We start from the raw sequence: 22,246 nt of genomic DNA, 5'->3' as shown, positions 1-22,246 counted from the left end.
CTCAAATGATACCATCTTTCCATAAACAGTTTCAATGTTTTTGTATATTTCCTAGATTATTTCTTGCTTTGTACATGATTTGATTTAATGATTGATTAAATTAAATAATTAATAAGTCTTGGAATAAATGAAGGTCCTCACAGGTATAGGAAGCCATGTGTGTTAGTTTGAGTGTGTATTTTAGAACTTACACACACACACACACACACACACACACACACACACACACACACACACACACACACACACACACACACACACACACACACACACACACACACACACAACAACCAAAAAGTAATGGACATTTTAAAACATAACACATAGACACACACACACACACACCCACACAGACACAGACAAAGAGACACACACACACACACACCCACACACACACACACACACCTAACTACATTTACTTGTAGTTAGGTGTGAACTTATATACTTTTACTGTGGAAGTTCAATTTTGTGACTACATTGAATAGAAGAGGGTTATAATATTATGCTTTTTTATTGCATTGCATTGATTTTACAGCTACAGTTGTTATTTTCAAAATAAGGTTTTACACTCAAAATAATATTACATTTTAGAAAATAATTTATTTTCATAGACATAGTGTTATATAACCTCAGAAAAATCTCTAAGTTCTTGTACTTTATTTGACTAGAAGAGAAAGTGTGTTCCAGAACTATAAGAAGCATGCTGTAGCTCAGTTTGGCTCCTTTTAAATACCTTTCAATTTAGTGACAATATAATTGGTTAAAGGGGCACTGTGACATCATTAAGAAAGTTCTAGAATGCAACGCTCCCTGGGTAACCCCACCTCTTTTGAATAATAACAGAAGCTACAGTGGCCTTCAAGGACAAGAACAATTCAAAATTTTAAACAATGCACCTGATGACATTCCAAAAACATGGATGCCTCCATAAGACTTGCCTGCTCAATGTACAAAATTTAATAATAATAATTGTAATTCTCCGCTCAGGAGGATTATTCAGATTATTGGCAGAGGTGATTTTACACCAATGCGGACATATTTATGAATGAGGATATTGATTTTAGCTAATAAATTACTTAAAATGTTACACAGTGCCCCTTTAAATATTTGGGATAAAACTTGATAAATAGATGTATGCATATGTGTAGAAGATAATTACCAAACGCCATCCAAAATGGTTGAGTATTTTTTCAGATTAAAGTCTGTGATTTGACAAATAGCAGAGCCATTTAAAAGATGGATAACAGGTCTATATGTCTCTTCTCAATCTTCTTTAAAGGTGGAGTGTGTAATATGACATCATCAAGAAAGTTCTAGAAAGTTCAAGAATGCAACACTCCCTGGGTAACCCCAACCCTTTTGAATAATAACAGAAGCTACAGTGGCCTTCAAGGACAAGAACAATTCTAAATTTTAAACAATGCACCTGATGACATTCCAACTATGACACTTTCAAGATGGCGGCACTAGGCCTTGGTCCAAAATATGCCGAAATATGGACATATATGAGACCCTTTCTAAGGGAAAAAATTATAATTAAAAAAAAAATCAGCTGTTATGCACTAAATTAAATTTACTTGTGGATATTATAATTACTTTTTACAAAATCTGCTAGGAAATAAAACCCAAAATTCTACACACTGCAGGTTTAAAAGTGAGACTGACATCTTCTGTATTTAAAGAATTTTTTTACATGTATTGATGAATCACAACTTTAGCTAATAACATTATTTTCATGAGTTTTTACATGAATAATGTATGATTATTATTATAAAAGCATTATAATTATTTAAAACAGCATTTTCTAAAATTGTTATTTATAAACCAAAGTATGTTACCATGGTAATCAGGATATGAACCAACAATTGTAAACATTCTAAATATTTTAAGAACAAAACAAAAACAGAATCATATCACTATGATGAAAATGATGATCCATGATCAAAAAAATATAAATTATATAAAAGGGAAAAAAAGATATCACAAATAAAATACAAAATATAATAATGTGAAAGCTGCTGCTTGCTGGGAGTTCCACATACACACACACACACACACACACACACACACACACACACACACACACACACACACACACACACACACACACACACACACACTCACACTCACTCTTACACACACACACACACACACACTCTCTCTTTCTCTCTCTCTTGGTTGTCCATCGACTTCGAGGATGACGTACACTTTTAACCTTTTTGTAAAAAACATTTTAAATAAACAAAAACATACTTCTTCACTTACTTACTTTACTTTTCCTATCCTATCATATGGCTACCACAGCCCAACCAGCACAGCCACCTTCAACAGACCCAGGCTCCGTACAAACAAGCTCCAGGTAGTGTCAATGCTGATTCTACCTATCCTATCCTACTACAAGGCTATCACAGCCTAAAAACAGCAACGCACCTTCAACAGACCCAGGCTCCGTACAAGCAAGCTCCAGGTAGTGACAATGCCCATACTACCCATCCCCATTTTTCCACATCTATCTATGAGATTTAATGTGGCTATACAACCCAATCCTAGACCTACATAACTTCTGACAAGTAGGATATGTAAATGTGTCTGTAGACACTGTGGCCTCCACAGGAGTTTTCCTCCTGTCCCTCTTCTGCTGTCTCCTGGCTGTCCTGTCCTCCTCCAGCCTACGGGTCCCCTCCTTACACACCTGCCGCCATGTGGTGCGGTCAGCAGCAGTAACTTCCAGGTCTTCAGGGCTGATGTTACATTTCTTCAATGTGGTCTTCATCTGGTCCTTGTAGCGCTTTTTCTGCCCCCCAGCCGAGCGTTGGCCATGACTTAACTTGCCGTACAACACTCTGCGGGGCAGTTGGTCCTGGGTCATTCTCACCACATGCCCAAGCCATCTAGGCTGGTGCTGGGTGACCAGAACCTCAATACTTCTACAGTTGGTCTTCACGAAGATTTCAGAATGAGGAATATGATCACGCCAAGTGATGCCAAGGATACGCTGCAGACAGCGCATGTGAAAGTTCTCCAGGGACCTGAGGTGGCGGCTGTAAGTGACCCAAGCCCCACAGCCGTACAGCAGAGTGCTGATACAGACAGCATGGTACACAGACACCTTGGTGTGGAGGTTTAAGTCCTTGTTTTGAAAGACCCGGTGTCGCAGTCTACCAAAGGCAGCAGACGCTTGCCTGATGCGGTTCTGGACCTCTTCATCAATGCTGCAGTCATCGGAGAGCATACTCCCCAGGTATTTAAATGACGGTACCACTGATAGCTGTTCATCAGCAACAGTAAAGACAGGCATAGTGGAAGGGGGGCTGGCACTCCATTGAAAAATTACCTCTGTTTTGGTGGTGTTGATGGTTAAACCCATCCTGCTGTATGCTCTGGCTGCAGCATTAAGGACAGACTGGAGCTCTTCTGGAGAGTTAGCAACAAATGTGCAATCATCTGTATATTGCAGTTCAAGGACCCTTTCATCAAGCAGTTTGGTGGTAGCTTGGAATCTCCTGATATTAAAGAGGTTTCCATCCAGTGTGAAGTCTACATGCACACCACTGCTATTCTCAATCTCCTTATGGAGAAGCTGAGTAACACAGAGAAGGAATATGTTAAAGAGCACAGGTGGCAGCACACAGCCCTGCTTGACGCCTGTACAAACAGGGAAAGGAGCGGACTCTTTTCCTCCCATGGTCACCCTAGCAGTCATATCATCAGTGAACTGACGGAGGATGTTAACACATTTTTAGGGACAGCCAAACTTTAGGAGGATGTCCCACAAAAGTTCTTTCTGAACAGAGTCAAATGCTTTGGAGAGGTCGACAAAAGCTATAAAAACATCCTGATGTTGTTCCCGACACTTATCCTGAAGTTGCCGTGCTGTAAAGATCATGTCGACCAGTAGTGAAATACCCCTATTGCCACAGATAGCCTCATCACCCTTGTTCTTATACATTGTGACAATGTTGGCATCTTTCCATTGTTGTCCTCAACAATTTTCTCTTCAGTCCAGACTTCAGTGATATATTGATAAAGAGTTTTCGTACATTGGAATCCTCTCTGCTTAAGGAGCTCAGCTGGGATCTTGTCATTTCCAGGAGACTTGTTGTTCCTGAGGGAACAGATAGCTGACTGAACCTCCGAAAAGCTTGGTGGCTGATTAAGAGTGTCAATTTGGGGGCAATCAGGCAATTCTTCTAAAACAGTGAGGTCCACATCAGACTCCTGATTAAGGAGACAATCAAAATGATCGGCCCACCTCAACAGAATGTCATTTTGATCTTTCAAAAGTGTCAGACCGTCTGCTGACTTCAAAGGAGTAATAGAGCGATTTGTTGGGCCATATATAGTTTTTAAAGCATTGTAAAAATGATGCATGTCATTTATATTGGCATAATACTGCATTTCTTCAGCCTTTTTCACCCACCACTCGTTCTTTGCGATCCGAGTGGTCCTCTGAACTTCCTGCCTTGTTTTCTTCCATTGCTCCCTTGCAATACTGCAGGATGGATTTCTGAGGGCTTAACGATGCAATCTATGCATATTCTCATGCATGTCATGGATGGTGTCAGAGTTTTCATCAAACCAATCTTGGTGATTCTTACTCTTAAAGCCGACGGTTTGGGCTGCTGCGTCATAGAGAGCAGAGCTAATGGAGGTCCACTTCTGCTCCAAAGTTTCAAACTTTACTGACAACTCCATGTCCTGCAGCTTCCCAGCAACAGAGCTACAGAAATCATTTCTGACATGTTCGTTCTGAAGGCGGGTGCAATTCAGCTGCCTCCTGTTACTTCCTTTTCGCCGCATGGGAGGGCGAACTGTCATGCGTATCTTAGCCACAATCATACGATGATCTGTCCAGCAGTCTGCACCCCTCATGGCACGGGTGATGATTACATCACTGATGTCACATCGTTTAACAATGAAATCAATCAGGTGCCAGTGTTTTGAGCGGGGGTGCATCCAAGAACACACACTCACTCACTCACTCACTCACTCACTCACTCACTCACTCACTCACTCACTCACTCACTCACTCACTCACTCACTCACTCACTCACTCACTCACTCACTCACTCACTCACTCACTCACTCACTCACTCACTCACTCACTCACTCACACTCATACAGACACACACACACCCTGCTATAGATATATTTCCACTGCATTGTGCGTCAGCCTCTTTACAAACCCTGACAGAAAAGCAGTGTCCAGACTGGTCTCTTATTTTTTTTCCTGGAGCTGTAATAGTTAAACAACAGAAAATGTTTTAATGGTTTTAACCATAGATAGTATAACCAATCTTTTTCCCCCACAGAATGACTATCTGTCCCCGATGGAGGCTTGGGCAGAGACAGTGAGAGACTCGGAGCCCACGACCGTCCGTAAGAGGTGTAAGACTAAGGCTACGAAGGCCCAGGCATACCTCACTGCCATGCTGGGGGTTTTTGACCCGAATATTAAATATTCAACACAAAGAGGCTCAACCATCCAAGAAGAGGAAGAACAACTAGAGAGGTAGGGGAATTTGTACCCTGTGTGTGTGTGTGTGTGTGTGTGTGTGTGTGTGTGTGTGTGTGTGTGTGTGTGTGTGTGTGTGTGTGTGTGTGTGTGTGTGTGTGTGTGTGTGTGTGCGCGCGCGAGTGAGTGAGTGAGTGAGTGAGTGAGTGTTTGTGCGTGCGTGCGTTCATGTGTGTGTGTGTGTGTGTGTGTGTGTGTGTGTATGTGATACTTTGCCATGTATGATGCCAGTGCAATATTTCTGAGTATAACTTCTGTATAGAAAATGCAGGTTGTAATTATTTCTATATATTTATATACATTGTTTTATTTATTATTATTTGCTTGTGTGTGTATTGTATCTTGTACAGCACTTTGGTCAACTGATACTGTTTTTAAATGTGATATAGAAATTATTTTTGAATTTGAATTTGAAATGGAAAGTGAGGAATTTTTTCGAATTCTCTTCTAGACCCTGGAGTTGTGGTAGTATTGAGTCTGTGTGCTACTCATCGGACTGGGACACAGAGAGTGAGGATGAGAGGGAGGCAATGGAGCCAGCACACTGTGTACATGAGATGGACCCACCATACACAGTAGCATATCATTCAATCAATCAATATCCTTTATTTAACCAGGTAAAATTCATTGAGATTAAAATCTCTTTTTCAAGAATGACCTTTAGCCAAGAAGGCAGCACCATGATACAATAAGAACAATCAACCACAATTCTCATACACCACATTCAACGTCAGGTAAAGTACAATACAAGATCAGGGACAAGACTATATGAAGATTGAAATGAGTACAGTTAAAAATTAAATAAATAAACTGGTGACAAATGGATGAATAAACCCGGCCGTTATCAGAAAATAGCTTTACAAACAATTGCATTGACCAAGAGAACTATCTTCTCTGTCCTTCAGGATTCCTTTGAATTCTCTGAAGGTGACCAGCTCCGGCAGCTTCAGCTGCTTTTGCACAGTGTTCCAGGCAGAAGGCGCAGCATATTTAAAGGCCTTTTTCCCTAACTCAGTTCTAGCTCTGGGTACCAACATCTGTAACACATCCCTGAACGCAAACCATAGCTACATTTGTTTGTGGACATGTAAACACATAGATATGAAGGGACCAGCCCAATAAGACACTTGTAAACAAAAAACAACCAATGTGAGAGTCTGCGTACAGATAGCGATGGACATTTTGCAGTGGCATACAGGGTACAATGGTGGACACGATTTCCACAGCCAGTTAAAAATCGCAGCGCACAGTGGTAGACGTTATCCAATTTCTTGAGGTACTGGTCAGGGGCGTTTATGAACAGCAGGTCACCGTAATCTAACAACGGTAAAAAGGTTGCAGTGAACAGACATTTCCTGGCCTGCCATGAGAAGCATGATTTATTTCTAAAAAAGAAACCTAATTTAATTTTTAATTTGGAGACCAGTTTTTCAATATGAAGTTTAAAAGACAATTTTTCATCAATAATGAAACCCAGGTATTTGTACGAATTGACCCTTTCAATTTCGGTCCCATGACTAGTTAAAAGCTTTGGCAAATGGTGAGTAATCCTGTTGTATTTTGTATTTTAATTTTAAAAGATTCTTTTTAGGCATTTTTTTATGCTTTTTATTAGACATTGTGGAGAAAGAGAGATGAAATTGGTCAGTTTAAAAGGTGCTACGAGGAATTTTTTAATATTTCTGAAACAGTCAAATTTTTTTCTCTGATGATCATAAATTACATATAACAGCAAACGAGACCATCATTGCAAAAACTGCTATTTTTATATAGTTTGTCTTAATGCCTTTGTCATGGGGCATACTATACTCTCACCCAGGAACAACAGCTGGCGTAGCAAAAAACACAACCGCCTTTGTCCAAACGGGGGTCGCTAGAATTAACACAAGCTGAAAGTTCCTCTGTGTACCTTTTTTAATTCAGTGATAAATTGTTGATATCATAAAAACATTTGTTAACCATTGTTAATTCATTCTTTCCCACTTTATACACAAACAGACGCACTTCCCAACCGGCACTACACACATCCGGGTCAAAAGCCGAGAGAGTGTCAACGAAGTGGAAGATTTGAGTGATGAAAAATCTGCAGTGTCAGTCAGCAGCACAGAGTCAACGTGGGATGTTGACTACGGTGGATTAAAGGTTCAGTAAGTGATACGGTCCTTTTAGCTATAACTTCCTCTCAGTGACTAGCAGTTAGCAGTCCCCTCCCTCGTCCCTACGTCACCACCACATGAACACACAGGCGTCTTCATCAGATAGTGCCGCGATGGAGAGCAGCGATGGCCTTGTGTCTGAACTGTGCTATAGAGATAAACTTGTCTTGCATTGCCTTACGCAGTGACACAACCAAATCCTGGTGGAGAGGGCTGAGAAAGTTCCTCCTCAGACGGACGATAAGGCCAGTATCCGAGGAGGAGATGAGAGATGCTGTAAGCAGGTTGTCCTCTGAGCGTAAATGCTCCCTATCACCGATCCAAATACCATCCAACAAAGTGAGCCCATTCTGTAGCAAGGTAATGGAAAAGCAAATCTATAACGTTTAACTACATACAGCGCCGGAAAAAAATTAAGAGAACTAGTCTGGATTTGTCTTAAAGGTGCAGTGTCGGGCGCTCCGGTGGCGTGGTGGATGGAGCGCGTACCATGTTGGCTCCGGCCTTCATTGCAGTGGTTCCGGGTTCGAGTCCGACCCAGGACCTTTACTGCAGGTCATCCCCCCTCTCTCTCTGTCTCCCCATTTCAACGCTGTACTGTCAAATAAAGCTTGGAAATGCCAAAACATCTTTAAAAAAAAAAAAAAAAAAAAAAAAAAGTGCAGTGTACTGTGTAATATGAAATCATCACAACAGTTCGTCTCTATGGCTCCCGTCAGAGAAGCAACAGAAAGAACATTCCAACTGGTAGTTCTGATGGACACAGTGGCCCTCATTTATCAAACTTGCGTGGAAACTGGTGCAGATTCTGGCGCAAATACCTCCCTACGCCAGGTATCGCGTGGGATTTATCAAACAGTCGTATCTCGCCAATCTCGGCGTACGCCAGGCCATTATTGATAAATGCGGCGGCTGAAAACCATCGTATCACGCCCCTATATTTTCTCAGTTTAGAGGCCTCGCCCAGAGATTTTACGACATGGATATGCGCATTACGGCAAAGAAGAGGAACTTCTCTGAAGTAGAAATGGACAAAATAACAGCGAAAGAAGAACAAAAAAAAGAGTTTCATTTCGGAGCATTACAAGCGGCATCAAAGAACGACAGAAGGCAGCAGTTAGGAAGGAAATAACTGCTGCAGTCAACAGCGTTGATGTTGACAACAAACGATCTCCAGCGCTCATATGCTATAAAACAGAATATACAATTATGTGTCGCCATTTCTTTACATAGATGAAGAAAAAGTGGTCTGACTCAAAAATCGCCACTAAAAAAAGCATGTTGCTGTTCTGAAATGCAACCAACTTGCGGGCATAATATAAGTAGGCCTAGTAGAGGAGAAAAAGACGCACCAACTGTTCGATAATGGTCCCCATAAAAGAAATACACGTCTGCAGAGATTTGAATGATTAAAATGTATTGGCCCTTTTAGATAGCACTGCTCAAAAGCATTTTACTGTATGACAGCATGCGCTTGGCACGAGTGGTAAGCCCGGCCGTCAGCTGCACAAGCCGACCCGGCAACGATCAGCTGTGAGAGCACCCACTGTCCTGCTGAGCTGCTCCACTAGCAGATCGGAAAAACGTGCCGGTTAACGGTGGAAATAAATCGCTCGCTTGAGCGATCAATGACACATTAAAAGAGGAACTAACATCTAAAAAGTGCGTCAAATAAATAAAATGTTAAGTTGAATGTTGTGCCGTGTATTTTTTATCATAAAGAGCAGTGTAGGCCTACTACATATTTAATACTTAGGCTAACATTTTGAATGAATGCAGCCCCCGTGCCTCAGTGTCCCCCCAGCTGCTCCAAGTCGAAGATAACTGCCCTTACGCAGTCCCATGCAGCGCTCCTAAGTGGCCGGTGTGCGCACTATTGAATCAGCTCTCCTACTCAGTTGCACACCATAAGCTGCACAATTTTAAGTGATTAATATCTTTATTTCGGTCTGAGCAAACACTGCATTTGTATTACCTTCTAATAATTGTCCAACAAAGTCATCGGCTACCCGGCACAGCCTGCACATTTTTTTTTCAGCTATTATACACTAAATTAAAGGTACTAATGGATATTATAATTTTATATTATTATATTTTCTATAAAGTCTGCTATGAAAAAAAACACAAAATTCTACACTGCAGGTTTAAATCTTTATCCCTACATTACTTAATGGAAATACTCAATAAAAATGACAATATTTTTGAAGTGAATTTGGTAGAAATGTTGTCAGTAGTTTATATTGTAAAAACCAAAATGTTCATTCTACTCAAACATATGCCTCTAAGAGTATAACAAGAGACACTGAACATTTGGAGTGGTCTCTTCATTTTTTTCCGGAGCTGAATGTGTGTGTGAATGGGTGGATGGACTGCGGTATATAGCAATTTGAGTGGTAGCGTAGGACTAGCAAAGCGCTATATACTTTTATATGTAAATTAGTCCATTCACCGTTAAGTTAAGGTGGGTTCATTTGTATTTCTTGTCTCTGTGCATATCCCCTCTCAAGTACTTAGCACACTTGGGAGGGGGTCAGAGCACGGGGTCAGCCATAGCACAGCGCTGGCCCTGACACAGTGCCTTGCTCAGGGACACAATGGTAGAGATGGTGGGGGGATCCAACCAGCGACCTCATGGTTACTGGGAGTACCCCTTTATCCTCTATAGCAGGGACATCCTACCATTGCTTACCACCTTAACCTAACTGTGTGAATGTGTGTGTGAATGCGACTGCCATATACAGCAATTTGAGTAGTCCAGTAGGACTAGCAAAGAGCTATATATGTGCAATAAATGTGTTATGTTTTTATCCCCTAACCCCCTCACAATCGTTTCCCCATTGAATTCCTGTGTTGTCGTCCTTTTGGTCTATGATAAAAACACAGTGTGAGTGTGTGTGTGTGTGTGTGTGTGTGTGCGTGTGTGTGCGTGCGTGCGTGCGTGCGTGTGTGTGTGCGTGCGTGCGTGCGTGTGTGTGTGTGTGTGTGTGTGTGTGACACCCAGCCTGCAGTACCAATCTGTCCTGTCAGCTCGAGTCTTCAGTCCTCTGCAGGTCCACTAGGTGGCCCTATTCTACAGCACACTGTGTTAGGCCTCTGCAGCTTGTGCCTGCCTGCACTCCACAGATGGCAGAAACTTTCAAGTTAAATATGAATAAATAGAAGTGTTAAACAGTCCTGCATTAAACCAGCTATAGGGCATTCATGTGGAGCTGTATGTGAAGGTTTTAAAAAGTCAAATAGGTTTACTGAGGACTAACACAGCAAACAAACAAGTCATTCAAAACATCCAAGCACTGATTTCATGATTAACCGGTTTAAAGGTAACTAAATGAATTATTTATGAAAGATTAATAGCTGTCCGGAATAGTTCTCTTTTATTGTAAACTACAAAAAATTAAGAAACCGTTCCCAGAATCCAACATTTCTTAGATAACGATCCGAATAAAGAATTTATCATAAAAAGATCCAAAATAAGCCCTACAGTTTGGCTTATGTTTAAGCAAATGTCTCTTAAAAAAAATAAAGACTGAAGACATTTTTCAGAGACTGAAGGAAACCGTATTTGTTCATGTGAAGAAGAGCACTGCAACTTGGTAAAAACTAATATGTGAATATTATTAGTGGCCGATAGTTTTCTCTTATGAGTAGCCTAGTAGTCACTCACACAGTGGCATTCATTGGTATCTTACATGATTCCATTAAAACATATAGGTGCAAGCATGTAAAAAGGTGAACCAATGGCACAAAATGGCGCCTTTGGCAGTGCAGAAGTAGCACGGCTGAAGATATTTTATTTCTATATAATGAATAGCTTCCTTGGGCTGTGCTGAGTTACAAGTAGCAGCCGCTATACTTTCTGAGCATGGATGACCCTGCTGATGATATTGATTTACTTCAGCCAAATAACACATCCTACATCTGACTGACAGCCAATTGCAGGTTTCACAAAGAAAAATGTACAGTATGACACAGATATGTAATTAAATAGTCCTATACTTCAAACAGCATTTTGATAAATGAATCTATCATTTAAAGTTAATGATTTGATGTTGTTTTACATATTTTGTATATGTGTTTGTTAAAATAAAAAAAGTTAATGATTTGCCTTGAACAGCTACAGGGAAACAAGGCAAGGCAAGTTTATTTCTATAGCACAACTCAGACACAAGGCCATTCAAAGTGCTTTACAGGGGCATGACATACATCAATATTAAAAATACATCAAGTAGGTAACAGTGTGGCTGACGTGTCATTCTCTGAATCCAGACTAGTAATATCTGATAATAAAGGTTTTCAGAATATTAATATTTCTACTGTTTAGTAGCGGTCACTGATGCAAATCAATGAGCATGTGAGGAATATTTGGATTTTGATATGGCCGTAAGTTTTGCATCATCGTATCGAAGCACTTTAGTCTAGTAGGAATAAAAACACGCAAGAGTAATAGCATTTTAACAATATCATGTATAAATGAATACATATATGGAGCCTATATTTGTTTTGTTATGCCTAAGTCTTATTATTATGAGAGAAAAAAAACCTCTGCCTAGCCTATTGCTAGGCTAACATGATGGAACCTTACAGATGTTAAAAAAAAGTTTTTACACAATATTTTATTGATTTTATTTTTATTTAACCTTTATTTATACTCGAGATATCATTGAGGGGTGACCATCATTTGCAATGATGTCGAGAAACAAAAACAACAATACATACACAATATACAATGCAAATAGACCTACACAATAAGCTGGTAAAGAGAAACATTTTAGACAGAGGTGTAGAGTGGCTGAAAATCAAATGTAAGCGGAAAAAGTACAATATGGCCTAATTAAAACAGTTACAGTTAGAGTTTGGTAGATTGAAGATAGTATGTTTAAATTGGTTAAAGGATATCATGGTATTCATTTTAATTTGTTGCTGTAAGCTGTTCCAGGAGTCAGGGGCACTGAAGCTTAAAGCTGTCTTTCCCAGCTCAGACCGGGCTTGTGGGACATAAAGCATAAGCATGTCAGTGATATGATATGTTAGCCTACATGGTAGGCCTACTACAGGACAACTGCTGTCAAACAATATAAAAAGTAATCATTTCTCATTCATTTGACATGTGGCGATGTCAGCAGCTTGATGAGGTCAGTTGTATATTCCCCTCGCGCCGGACTGACGTGTTGTTACCATGGAGCAGGAGGGCTGATCTCTGCCTCCAGAGGTCATTCTTACTACCCTACAGTTGCCACTTGTTGCCAAAAGCAGCTCGGGGCTCCACCATTCAACACCAAACACAGTTGAAGTATTTATACAGCGAGCCTACCGACTACGAGACATCAGGTCTGCATATCTGGATGTTGAATGCGGAAAGTTACCAGGACTGAGAGAGGGCTCTGCTATCCGGTTGATCATATTTCGGCGCATCTGACGGAGAGAAGCATGGTTGATAACACAAGTATCGCAACTAAATCTGCTTTGGTAAGCGTCCAGGTTTCTTGTATGTTACATTATTAGATTGAACTAGGCTACTGTAGGCTACAGTTGATTTTTATTTTAACTTAAAAAAAGAAAGAAAATAAAGTCAAAGTATTTTAACAACACTTAAAAACTTTGTGGGCTATTTGGCTCGTGTAACAATCAGCCACTAAGTGCAAGTTTATGTTCGCTTAATGTGAGGTTAATCCTAGCCTACACTTACAAGTCTTAAAGCCAAACGGCGTCAGTGTGTGTTAAGAAGCACATTGGTTGAGCTTGTGTTTTAATCCTATAAAGTGCCGCTGATATGCCTAATTAAACGCCGAACATCACTCTATCGTCCCCTCGCAGCAAAGCTCCTTCTCCTCCGCCAGCAGCGCGCAGCCCGGCGGCATGAAGCTAGAGGCGGTCATGGAGAACCTGCAGCGGCAGCAGGCTGCCCGGCTCGCCCTGGAGGAGAAGCTCCGGCAGGCGGAGACAGAGAAAGACCTCCGGTCCATGGTGGAGTCCCAGATCCACCAACAGGCGCTGGCTTTCCGACACTACCAGGCGGCGATGCGGGGCGCGCTGGTCGCCGGAGTGGACACCTCTACCGCTGGAGTCAAGCTGTCTTCACACATGGAAGTCCTCCGCAGAGCCGAGCAGGAGGAAGGGGACTCGGACCGGGAGGAAGAGGACATGGAGCAGGATGTGATGGACGAAGAGGAGGAGGACGATGCGGGCTTGAGCCTGTACCAACAGCGGCAGTCCTCGCTGCATGGAGCGGCTCTGCCTCCGCACAGTGTACCGCTTCTCATGGCCAGAGTCCCGGCGGCCTTCGCCCCGGGTCGCCTCGCCCCATCTCCGTCGGCTCAGCCCCAGTGCCAGCAGCAGCAGCACGAGTGGACCTATGAGGAGCAGTTCAAACAGGTAAGCGGCACCGTAGCCTTACTCAACACGAATCGTTCTTCAACGCGCTTCTGGGTTTGTGGCTCGTCCAGTGATAATTGTGGGCTCCTTGATAGAATCTGAGAGTATTTGAAGATAAGCTTTTTTGATCTTAGAATAAGCATTCTTTGATGTAAGAGTCGGTAAGTCATTTTAGTTAGAAGGAATGACTTATTTACAGTCATTTTCAACTTTTTTGATCCACCGTCTAGACATTCTAGTTTATCTCCTGTTTGTGCGCCATCATCATAACATAACATGGCCTGGTTAACTTCACTTGATATAACTGAACTTAAAGAACACACGGTCATGAAGGTTCCGTTCATAAACGCTATTCCCCTGTGTCTCTGTGTCAGTGAGCACATAGGCTACATGTAGCCTATTTAAAGAAATTGGATTTTGACTAAGTTGATTTGAAATAGTCATTTCCTTTTGGACTGAGACCTGAACCAGGCCTATTCAAGGGACAGGTTCGAGGTTTTCTAACAAGGCATCATTTAAAAAAAAATGGTAGCCTATTAGATGTAGCCTAACTGATTGATTTTATATAGGCCTGTATATTATATCTTTATTTTATTTTTTGGATCCAATGGATCGTATATGTAATTATTAAGAACAATATTTTAATTTGTCAGTTTGTGGAAAAATCCCTTTGACGGACTGGACAATACTACCACTTTCCTTTCTGAAAAGAGCTGCAGGCGATCTGGTCCAAATCCAATTTGTTAACAACATATTGAACATTTTGATGGGTTAAAAAAACATTCATAAATGATCACCAACTATAAAAGTATATTTCCCCAGTTCTATAACATTAATAGGAACACATTTCATGTTTCTAGGTTAGAAGGTAAATGGTCGTGGTTATATCAATCCAAGGGATTTTTTTTACAACTTGGTCTTTTCAATGGCTTATAACTGATCTAAAAAAGCCTTAGTTCATTATTTGTTAACATTAATATAGCCATCATTTATTAAAGATTCCTTGTTGTTATATGTGTTACGTGCTCAGGCTATATGCTTCATTGTATGGGACACATCTGGAAGTTATTTCTCCTACACAGCTCTTTTGTGTTGTAAGCAGCTAGTTAATGACACTAAGTTATTGGGTTGATATACAGTTGTGTGTGTATATGTCCAGCCTTGCAGCAGGCAGATCTATACTCTCTGAGCGCTCATGGATGCTCCATGTCATCTTTTATTTACGACGGATCATTTGCAGACTTCCCTAAATGTGATGTGTACATTAGTGACTGCATTAGTGCTGCACATTAAAGCAAGTCAATGCATGGAAATGCAGTTTAAATAGCATGGGCTAAAACCAGTAGCCTCAATATAAAGAGACAATTATGTGTGGAGGATGGTAATGTAAGCCTGTGGAGGGAACGCAAGCAGCCCAAGTCTCTGTCTTCTATAATCCAGTAATTCTGACTTCAAATGATTGTTGTTATGGATTGTGTGTATCAACTTCATAATCCTTTGAGTGGTATGCTTACTTGACTTTTTCCCACATATCATATGATATGAGTCTTTTCTAACTTTATGTATTAGATGTGTTGAACAAGGGAAAAGCTTAAAATGAATTTACCTATTTTAAAGCCTAGATTTTTTAGCTGAAAATGATTTAACTTTTTGTTCATCAAGAGCAGTTTCCTGTGGCTGTCCATGAGTGCTCCATGTAAACCAGGCCTACACGCTTCAAAGATTCCTCAGGATGTGCAGTTATTGTGGGGGTCATTTGTATGTAGTCATTCAGTGTAATGGTCATGGGACAATAAAAGGATGCTTACGGCTGCTAGGCAGACAGAGCGGAGCCAGCATACTAAGCGTGCTCAGAGCTGCAAAACAAAACCACATTTGAAGGCAGTAAATGCATCTTTGGAAATAGGAACAAGATGTGGGCTAAATATAAAAAGCCCCCACAGAGGGGTGGAGAAGTTTTAATCTGATCTGAACAAAAAGAGACCAGCCGCTGTCTACAGTGGCTCCAAATCACTTCTGTAACCAGATGGAACAGCATGCCAGTCAATGCTGACATAAATATGCCATATATATATATAAATATATATCTGTATGTATACAATATATATAGATATATATATAAATATATATCTGTGTATATAGATATATAGATATAGATTATGTACAGTGCATTGTCATGAAGATGACGCGATAGAGAAGTGAGACACAGACACAGAGACACTGAGAGGAGCTGTTGCGTATAGTTTTGGCAGCGGCTCAGGAAATGTAGGAAACTGGACCTGGTAGTATTCCAGTCTGGCTCACACCCAAAAATGCTGGGATCACCCTGGCAGTGTGTGTGTGTGTGTGTGTGTGTGTGTGTGTAGCTGGGAGTCGGCTCGGTGCCAAACTATTACGAAACAGCAGCAGAGTTGTGTGCCGTCACACACTCGGCCATGCTTCCTCTGTAGTGATTTACACTCATGTTGGCGTGGTTACATGAGCCTGCAGGCATTTGCATTAACAGACACAGTGAACTGGGAGAGAGTAAACTGTTGTTCTTAGCTGTTTAATATGGACTTAACATATTCACTCAGTACAAGAACCAAATCACAGTGTGCACTGCTTTACCACAACACAAACATTAAACTTAACATCTAGAGCAGACATGACGTTCACTGTGGTCAAATACTCACTGGTTACCAATATCTGCAGAAATGCTGTCTGGAAGGAATGAAAAAAAGATTTCAAAAAGATCCAAAACTTATGTTATGCTTCAAATAATGTCCAGCAGCAATCCAACATCAATTGTTGCAGAACGTCTGCTAAAACATGCACACACTGTGGTGTGGTTCTTTAGGAGCTGTTGAAGTGTTTCTCCTGAAGTATGAAAGGATGTTTTAGTGAAGTAGGAAGCACATAATAACTCAAAAAGGTTCATTTAGTCTAACTTTGTAAATTAACTTGTATGTTCATGTAAACAGACTAGTAGTAGGAAGCACTTGGCTGAACAATCTCTAACCCCAACCCATCCATATATTGAAAAACGAACATTAAGAGAAATGAGTTCCCAAATCCCAAAGTGCATCACAAACCAACCTTAAACTTAAGCTAGACTACTGTACATTTCCCAGAGTGATCTTTTTTTCTTGTTTGTTGGTGCAGTCTTTGTCAGCCTGCAGTTCCCTTGCTTTGCTCCAAATCTTAAACAATGTCGATGGTAAAGCATTCATTCTCCTGACATCTTCCCTTAGTGAATAATGCCATGTAATAAACATGTCAGGTTATGGGTTTGGGTTTGGGTTTCGTCGAGCCACTCGTCTTTGGGGATTCTACCTGCTTGTTTTTTTCAACAACTATACAACATCGTTTGGGGAGGGGGGAGGGGGGTTTTGTTCAGCTGTACTGGTGTATGATTTCACTCCCCTCCCCCTGCCACTCAAATCATCCACACTGCAAAATATCCATCTTCATACTTCATGTGGTTTTACCAGCAGCAATATAGCGATTTCTAAATGTGTTTTTATTGTATTGTGATATTCCTGACCAAATGTATCATGTCTTGTGTGAAAATTACGGCGCTGGTGTCTAGTCAATTCCTTCAAACAAATTGAGTTGAGATAAAATCATGAATATAAAGCTCACTGCAGATCTATTCAGATGGTTCAATACAGTCCCATTTCAAGAGCTGAATGACAGACAATCAGTTGTGCAAATCAAACAGTCCAAAAATGTGTGCTGAAGTTGGTGTCTTCTTTGTCCCTCTTGATTAATGGACTCACCTGTTAGTGATTTATCTAAAACAATAATGATAATAAATATATTGGCTTTAATTCATTTTAAACACACAAACAAATAACATTAAAAATATTTTTTAATATGAGTGTGTGTTTACTGTTTAGCCAATATTGGCTGATAGATTGGCCTCAGACAATTTATTGGGGGCTCTAGTTTTGAGAAGCGGTTTGGATTCATGACCTGAAAGCAATAATGCATAGTGCTTGAATCAAATTTACAAGCCAAAATGTAAAAGAAATTGCATATGGATTTTACTTGTGAACAATGCAGACTTAAGAGAACATTGTACACTTAATTGATAATAATAATTGATTGGATTTATATAGCGCTTTATTTCTCTGTGACTCAAAGCGCTTTACAGGGTTCCAGGTTCAATTCATTCACACACAGTCATACCGGTGGTGGTAAACTACGATAGTAGCCACAGCTGCCCTGGGGCAGACTGACTTTACCCTACTCTATAACCCTTAAAATATGACTTAGGCAATTATGCTATTAGGCTAACGAAAAGTAGAGTAGATGTAGAATAGAATAGATGTAGAGTAAAAGTAGAATAGTAATAGAGTAAACAGTGGCGTTTCTAGGTGTAAAAAACAGGTGGGGCTCACAAAAAAAAAGGAAACATTTGAGCTTCAAAGACACTGTTTCTCACATTCTGGCGATTTTATAAACACAAAATGAGTTGTTCACATCATTGTGCACTTTCACATTTTAGCCAAAGAAGGAAAGGATTGCTCCCTTCGTCTTTACTAACAGTTAAGTAAAAAGTAGACAGGAGAAAATTCAATGTGCCGCTACAGTCTTTGGCCTCTGACAGCCAGATACAGAAATTTCAAGGTGGAGTTTTCCTTCATGTTGAGGTGATAGCTGACTATTATCGCTTCTCTTGCGTGACATAACCTACACAGTACACTTGAATGAGGACTGGATCTTGAACGATCAAAAAATGTATATAAATTTAAAATAGATTATGCAAACTGCAAATATTCCATTTTTCTCAAGTGGAGCAAAAACTCCTGGTGGCTCCAGCAGCAGCTGTGTGGAGCGTGAACCTCAAACTGCATCTTAACTAACTGAGTCAAGTGACAACACGGCATCGGACTAACTTAGTAAAGCCTCATTCACGCAGCCTTTGTGACGTTATGGTCGAGTGGACTCAATGTGGCTACACATCACAGACAACCTGCTGAAGTACTTCTTCATTTTCTGACGACAAAACAGCTCAATAATTCCTAATAAAAATAAGAGGCTTTATTTAAACGCTTTCCATGCGCAGGTGGTGGTTATATTAGCATTGTAGGCTGTATACTGAAACTAACGAGGGAGGCGGCTGTTTCACTGTACAGACTATCGCGCAGTCAGTTCGGGGACATGTCTCTGTGTATCCAAGGTTAGGGACAAGCAATCGGATCGCGATTTTCAGAGAGAAGCTTTCGTTTCAGCACTGCTATATGATTAACTATGAGCATAAGATAAATGCTGCGTCTCAAATGCCTTGGACAGCAGCGAGGATGAGCCACTCGTGATCGCTCACTTTCTGACTAAACAGCTTCATGGAAATAATATTCTAAAATTCTTCACGTTATATTCTAACGAAATTCGTTAAAGCAAGTCATTTGATGCTTTTAATGCCGTGATTTTAAACAGACAGATTCCGTTCAGTAGGTAGGTTGCGCGCTGCAGGCTGCTGCGGTGTCAGATAAAGGCAGGCAAGCATAGCTACCACTCCACATTATAGGCTATTGTCCGGTGGATCATGCGTACCAAACGGTTTTACTAGCCTACCAATTTCTCTTCCAGACTAAGGGTCTCAAACCTGTGCTCCAAAAATGATCTACTTCATTCATGTTGTCGACTTGTTTTTGTTTGTGTGCCTCTGACATCTTTGTGTTAGCAACGTTATCCTTCTCCGTCCTTCTCTTCTTCCGGCTACATGACTTTTCGCGGCGCTACTGTCACAGTAGTGGAACGAACCCAATGACCATGTATGTCCTTTCCAGTGCTGGAGGGACAGTGCCCGTTGGGGTAAAATAATCTCTGTCCACTATAACAGAGAAACACTACGAGCACGCGCATTCGCAGTTGTTCACGTGCAATACACATTGCATTGCGTTTAGGGGCAAAAGGCGAACGAGCCCTTAGCCCTTCGGCCCAAATCTGACTGGCTCACACGGCTGCCGTAGTCTGACTGCAGAGACCATGGACATGGCACATGACATGGCAGAGACACAAATCAGATAAACGCAATCTGAAGAAGCAAGCTAGTGTCGGCTAAAAATGAACTAAAAGCGCCAAACTTTTTTTTTTTATAAAGAGAGAGAGAGAGAGAGAGAACGGGGTAATCTGAGCCACTTGTTACATTTGCTCCCCTCTAAGCGAGCTAAAATGATTTATCACTCAAATGTACACATTTCCCATTAATTCAGGATGTTTCCTAGAAATTGGCATTGGCAGAATTTTTTCAAGACAAAGGCAGTGAAAATATAATTGTTTAAAAAAAAGTTGTCATGTGGCTCACTTTACCCCAGCTGTGGGGTAAACTGAGACAGACCAGAAAAATCAAAGGGGTAAAGTGAACCACTTACTTTTTCCACTCTGAAACTTCCATAACAACACATATTGTAACAGTTAGAATCCTGAAAGCTAGCCACACATTCCAGAACTAATGTCGGACTAGTAAAAGAATGATGGGGTTTGGTCAATTAAGCAAAGCAAATTTTCTAAACACTTGAAAGTAACTCTGAACAAAATCAAATACAACACATTATAATTCAAAAGGTTTTAATAAGGTTCAAATGAAAGATAGAACCAGTTAGATTAGAACACAGTCTGGGGGTCAGAACACAGGACCCTTAGAGCCAGCTTGTGTCTGGGGGTCAAAGCATAGGAAAATCAGAACCAGCGAGAACAGCCTGGGACTCAGAACACAGGAGAAGACCCAACTGGATTATAACATCAGCCTGTCATACTCTACAACTAGGCCTACTCTACATTCCAGCCCTGAAGGTTACAGGGAAAGATGAGAAGGTGCTCTTTCCGTGTGGTTGCCCCAAGTCATCTTCCTGGTGTATTTCCTTGGCATGATGGCTTTTCTACAATGTGTATGACATTAAAATAAAACATATGTCATGTAATATTACATTAAAATATGTTTAAGACTAAACTTAACTTGTGCCTCATGGTGGGGGACAGTGAGACAGTGTCTCACTGTCCCCCACAGCATTTGGCTCACTTTCCCCCACCACCACAATTTGAGAAAAAAACTACCTTAGCATTTCAGGCTAATCTTTAGCTAATATCATCACATGGTTTTTATGTGTTGGTAGTTCATCAACACGTATGATAAAAGTTTTTCTACGTGAATACATTTGCTTTGGCACAACAGTTGATTAAGTTGACAGCAAGAGAATTTACTTTTACATGCAAAATACCTATTTTGGTGAAAAAAAACATGCTTACCACAGCACCATGAGGTCCTCTCTTTCAGGGCCAAGGGGAAATGAGAGGGGCTTGAAAACATATATCTCACATGACCATACATAATGTTTTCCGTTGCCTAGATACAGGGGGTGGCTCACATTACCCGATGCCTCAGATTCCCCCGATCTCCCCTATATATATATATATATTTTTTTTTTTTGTGAGAGTAGGTGGGGCTTCGCTCCACGTGCCCCTAATGACCAGTCGCCACTGAGAGTAAATATGATTTAGGCAATTATGCTTTGAGGCTAACGTCAATCTTAATATGAGTGAAAAGGAGTTCTGTCTGTCCTCCATGTTTCTCTGACAGCATTTAAAAGCTGATTACTCCAGACGTGTTCCAATAAGCTGTTGGTTACCATTCATTTTCTATCCGCTGTAAAAAATGAATTGGCATACTCTTGAAACAGGTTGTAGTTGTGTAATGCTTCAGAGTGAACATCAGCATGGATGTAACATCATGTGACATCACAATTTATCATCCCCTCCGATCTACGGTAATAATAATTCCCTCTCCAAAATAAAAGCATTTGTGACTTGAAACATGGCGGGGAAGTCTCAAAGAACCCTCACACAAATGCAGTAATGTCTATTTGTGTCAAGCAGTTTGTGAATTCAAGTCAAACTGTCTTTTACATTTGTTTTGTTTTAAATACATATTTTGTGCATCAGAAAATGTTCAAGGTTTTAACATAGGCCTACAATGATAACTATTTATGTGTTAATTAAAATATATTATGGTTGAACAGATTCAGGAAATACAATTCTGGATTCCTCTGTGCATATTTATCAATACCAAGACCCGTCTGATTCCAGTCTGCATGAGGCAAGTTGTAAGACTCTGTTTGCTGTATTTGAATATTTAACAGAAATAAAATGTTTGGAATTTAAAAAGTACATTCACATTTCTACATGGGCATCGCATGCCATACGGATGACTGTTCAT

At 40.6% G+C, this 22,246-nt stretch overlaps 1 protein-coding gene across 2 annotated transcripts in view; it reads left to right on the top strand.

Moving 5' to 3' along the window:
- Nucleotides 1-12,326: 12,326 nt before the first annotated feature.
- Nucleotides 12,327-22,246, top strand: part of arid3c (AT rich interactive domain 3C (BRIGHT-like)) — a 106,155-nt gene continuing 96,235 nt past the window's right edge. For both annotated transcript variants that reach the window (XM_080049028.1, XM_080049027.1), the window contains exons 1-2: nt 12,327-13,137; nt 13,486-14,043. In XM_080049028.1, the coding sequence (XP_079905154.1) occupies nt 13,021-13,137; nt 13,486-14,043 (675 nt within the window). In that variant the 5' untranslated portion in view covers nt 12,327-13,020. The remainder of the gene's footprint in view (nt 13,138-13,485; nt 14,044-22,246) is intronic.

This window comes from Ammodytes marinus (genome assembly GCF_949987685.1).
Source record: "Ammodytes marinus genome assembly, chromosome: 2".
Classification (NCBI taxonomy): Eukaryota; Metazoa; Chordata; class Actinopteri; order Uranoscopiformes; family Ammodytidae; genus Ammodytes; species Ammodytes marinus.
This window is presented reverse-complemented; position numbering and strand designations above follow the sequence as displayed.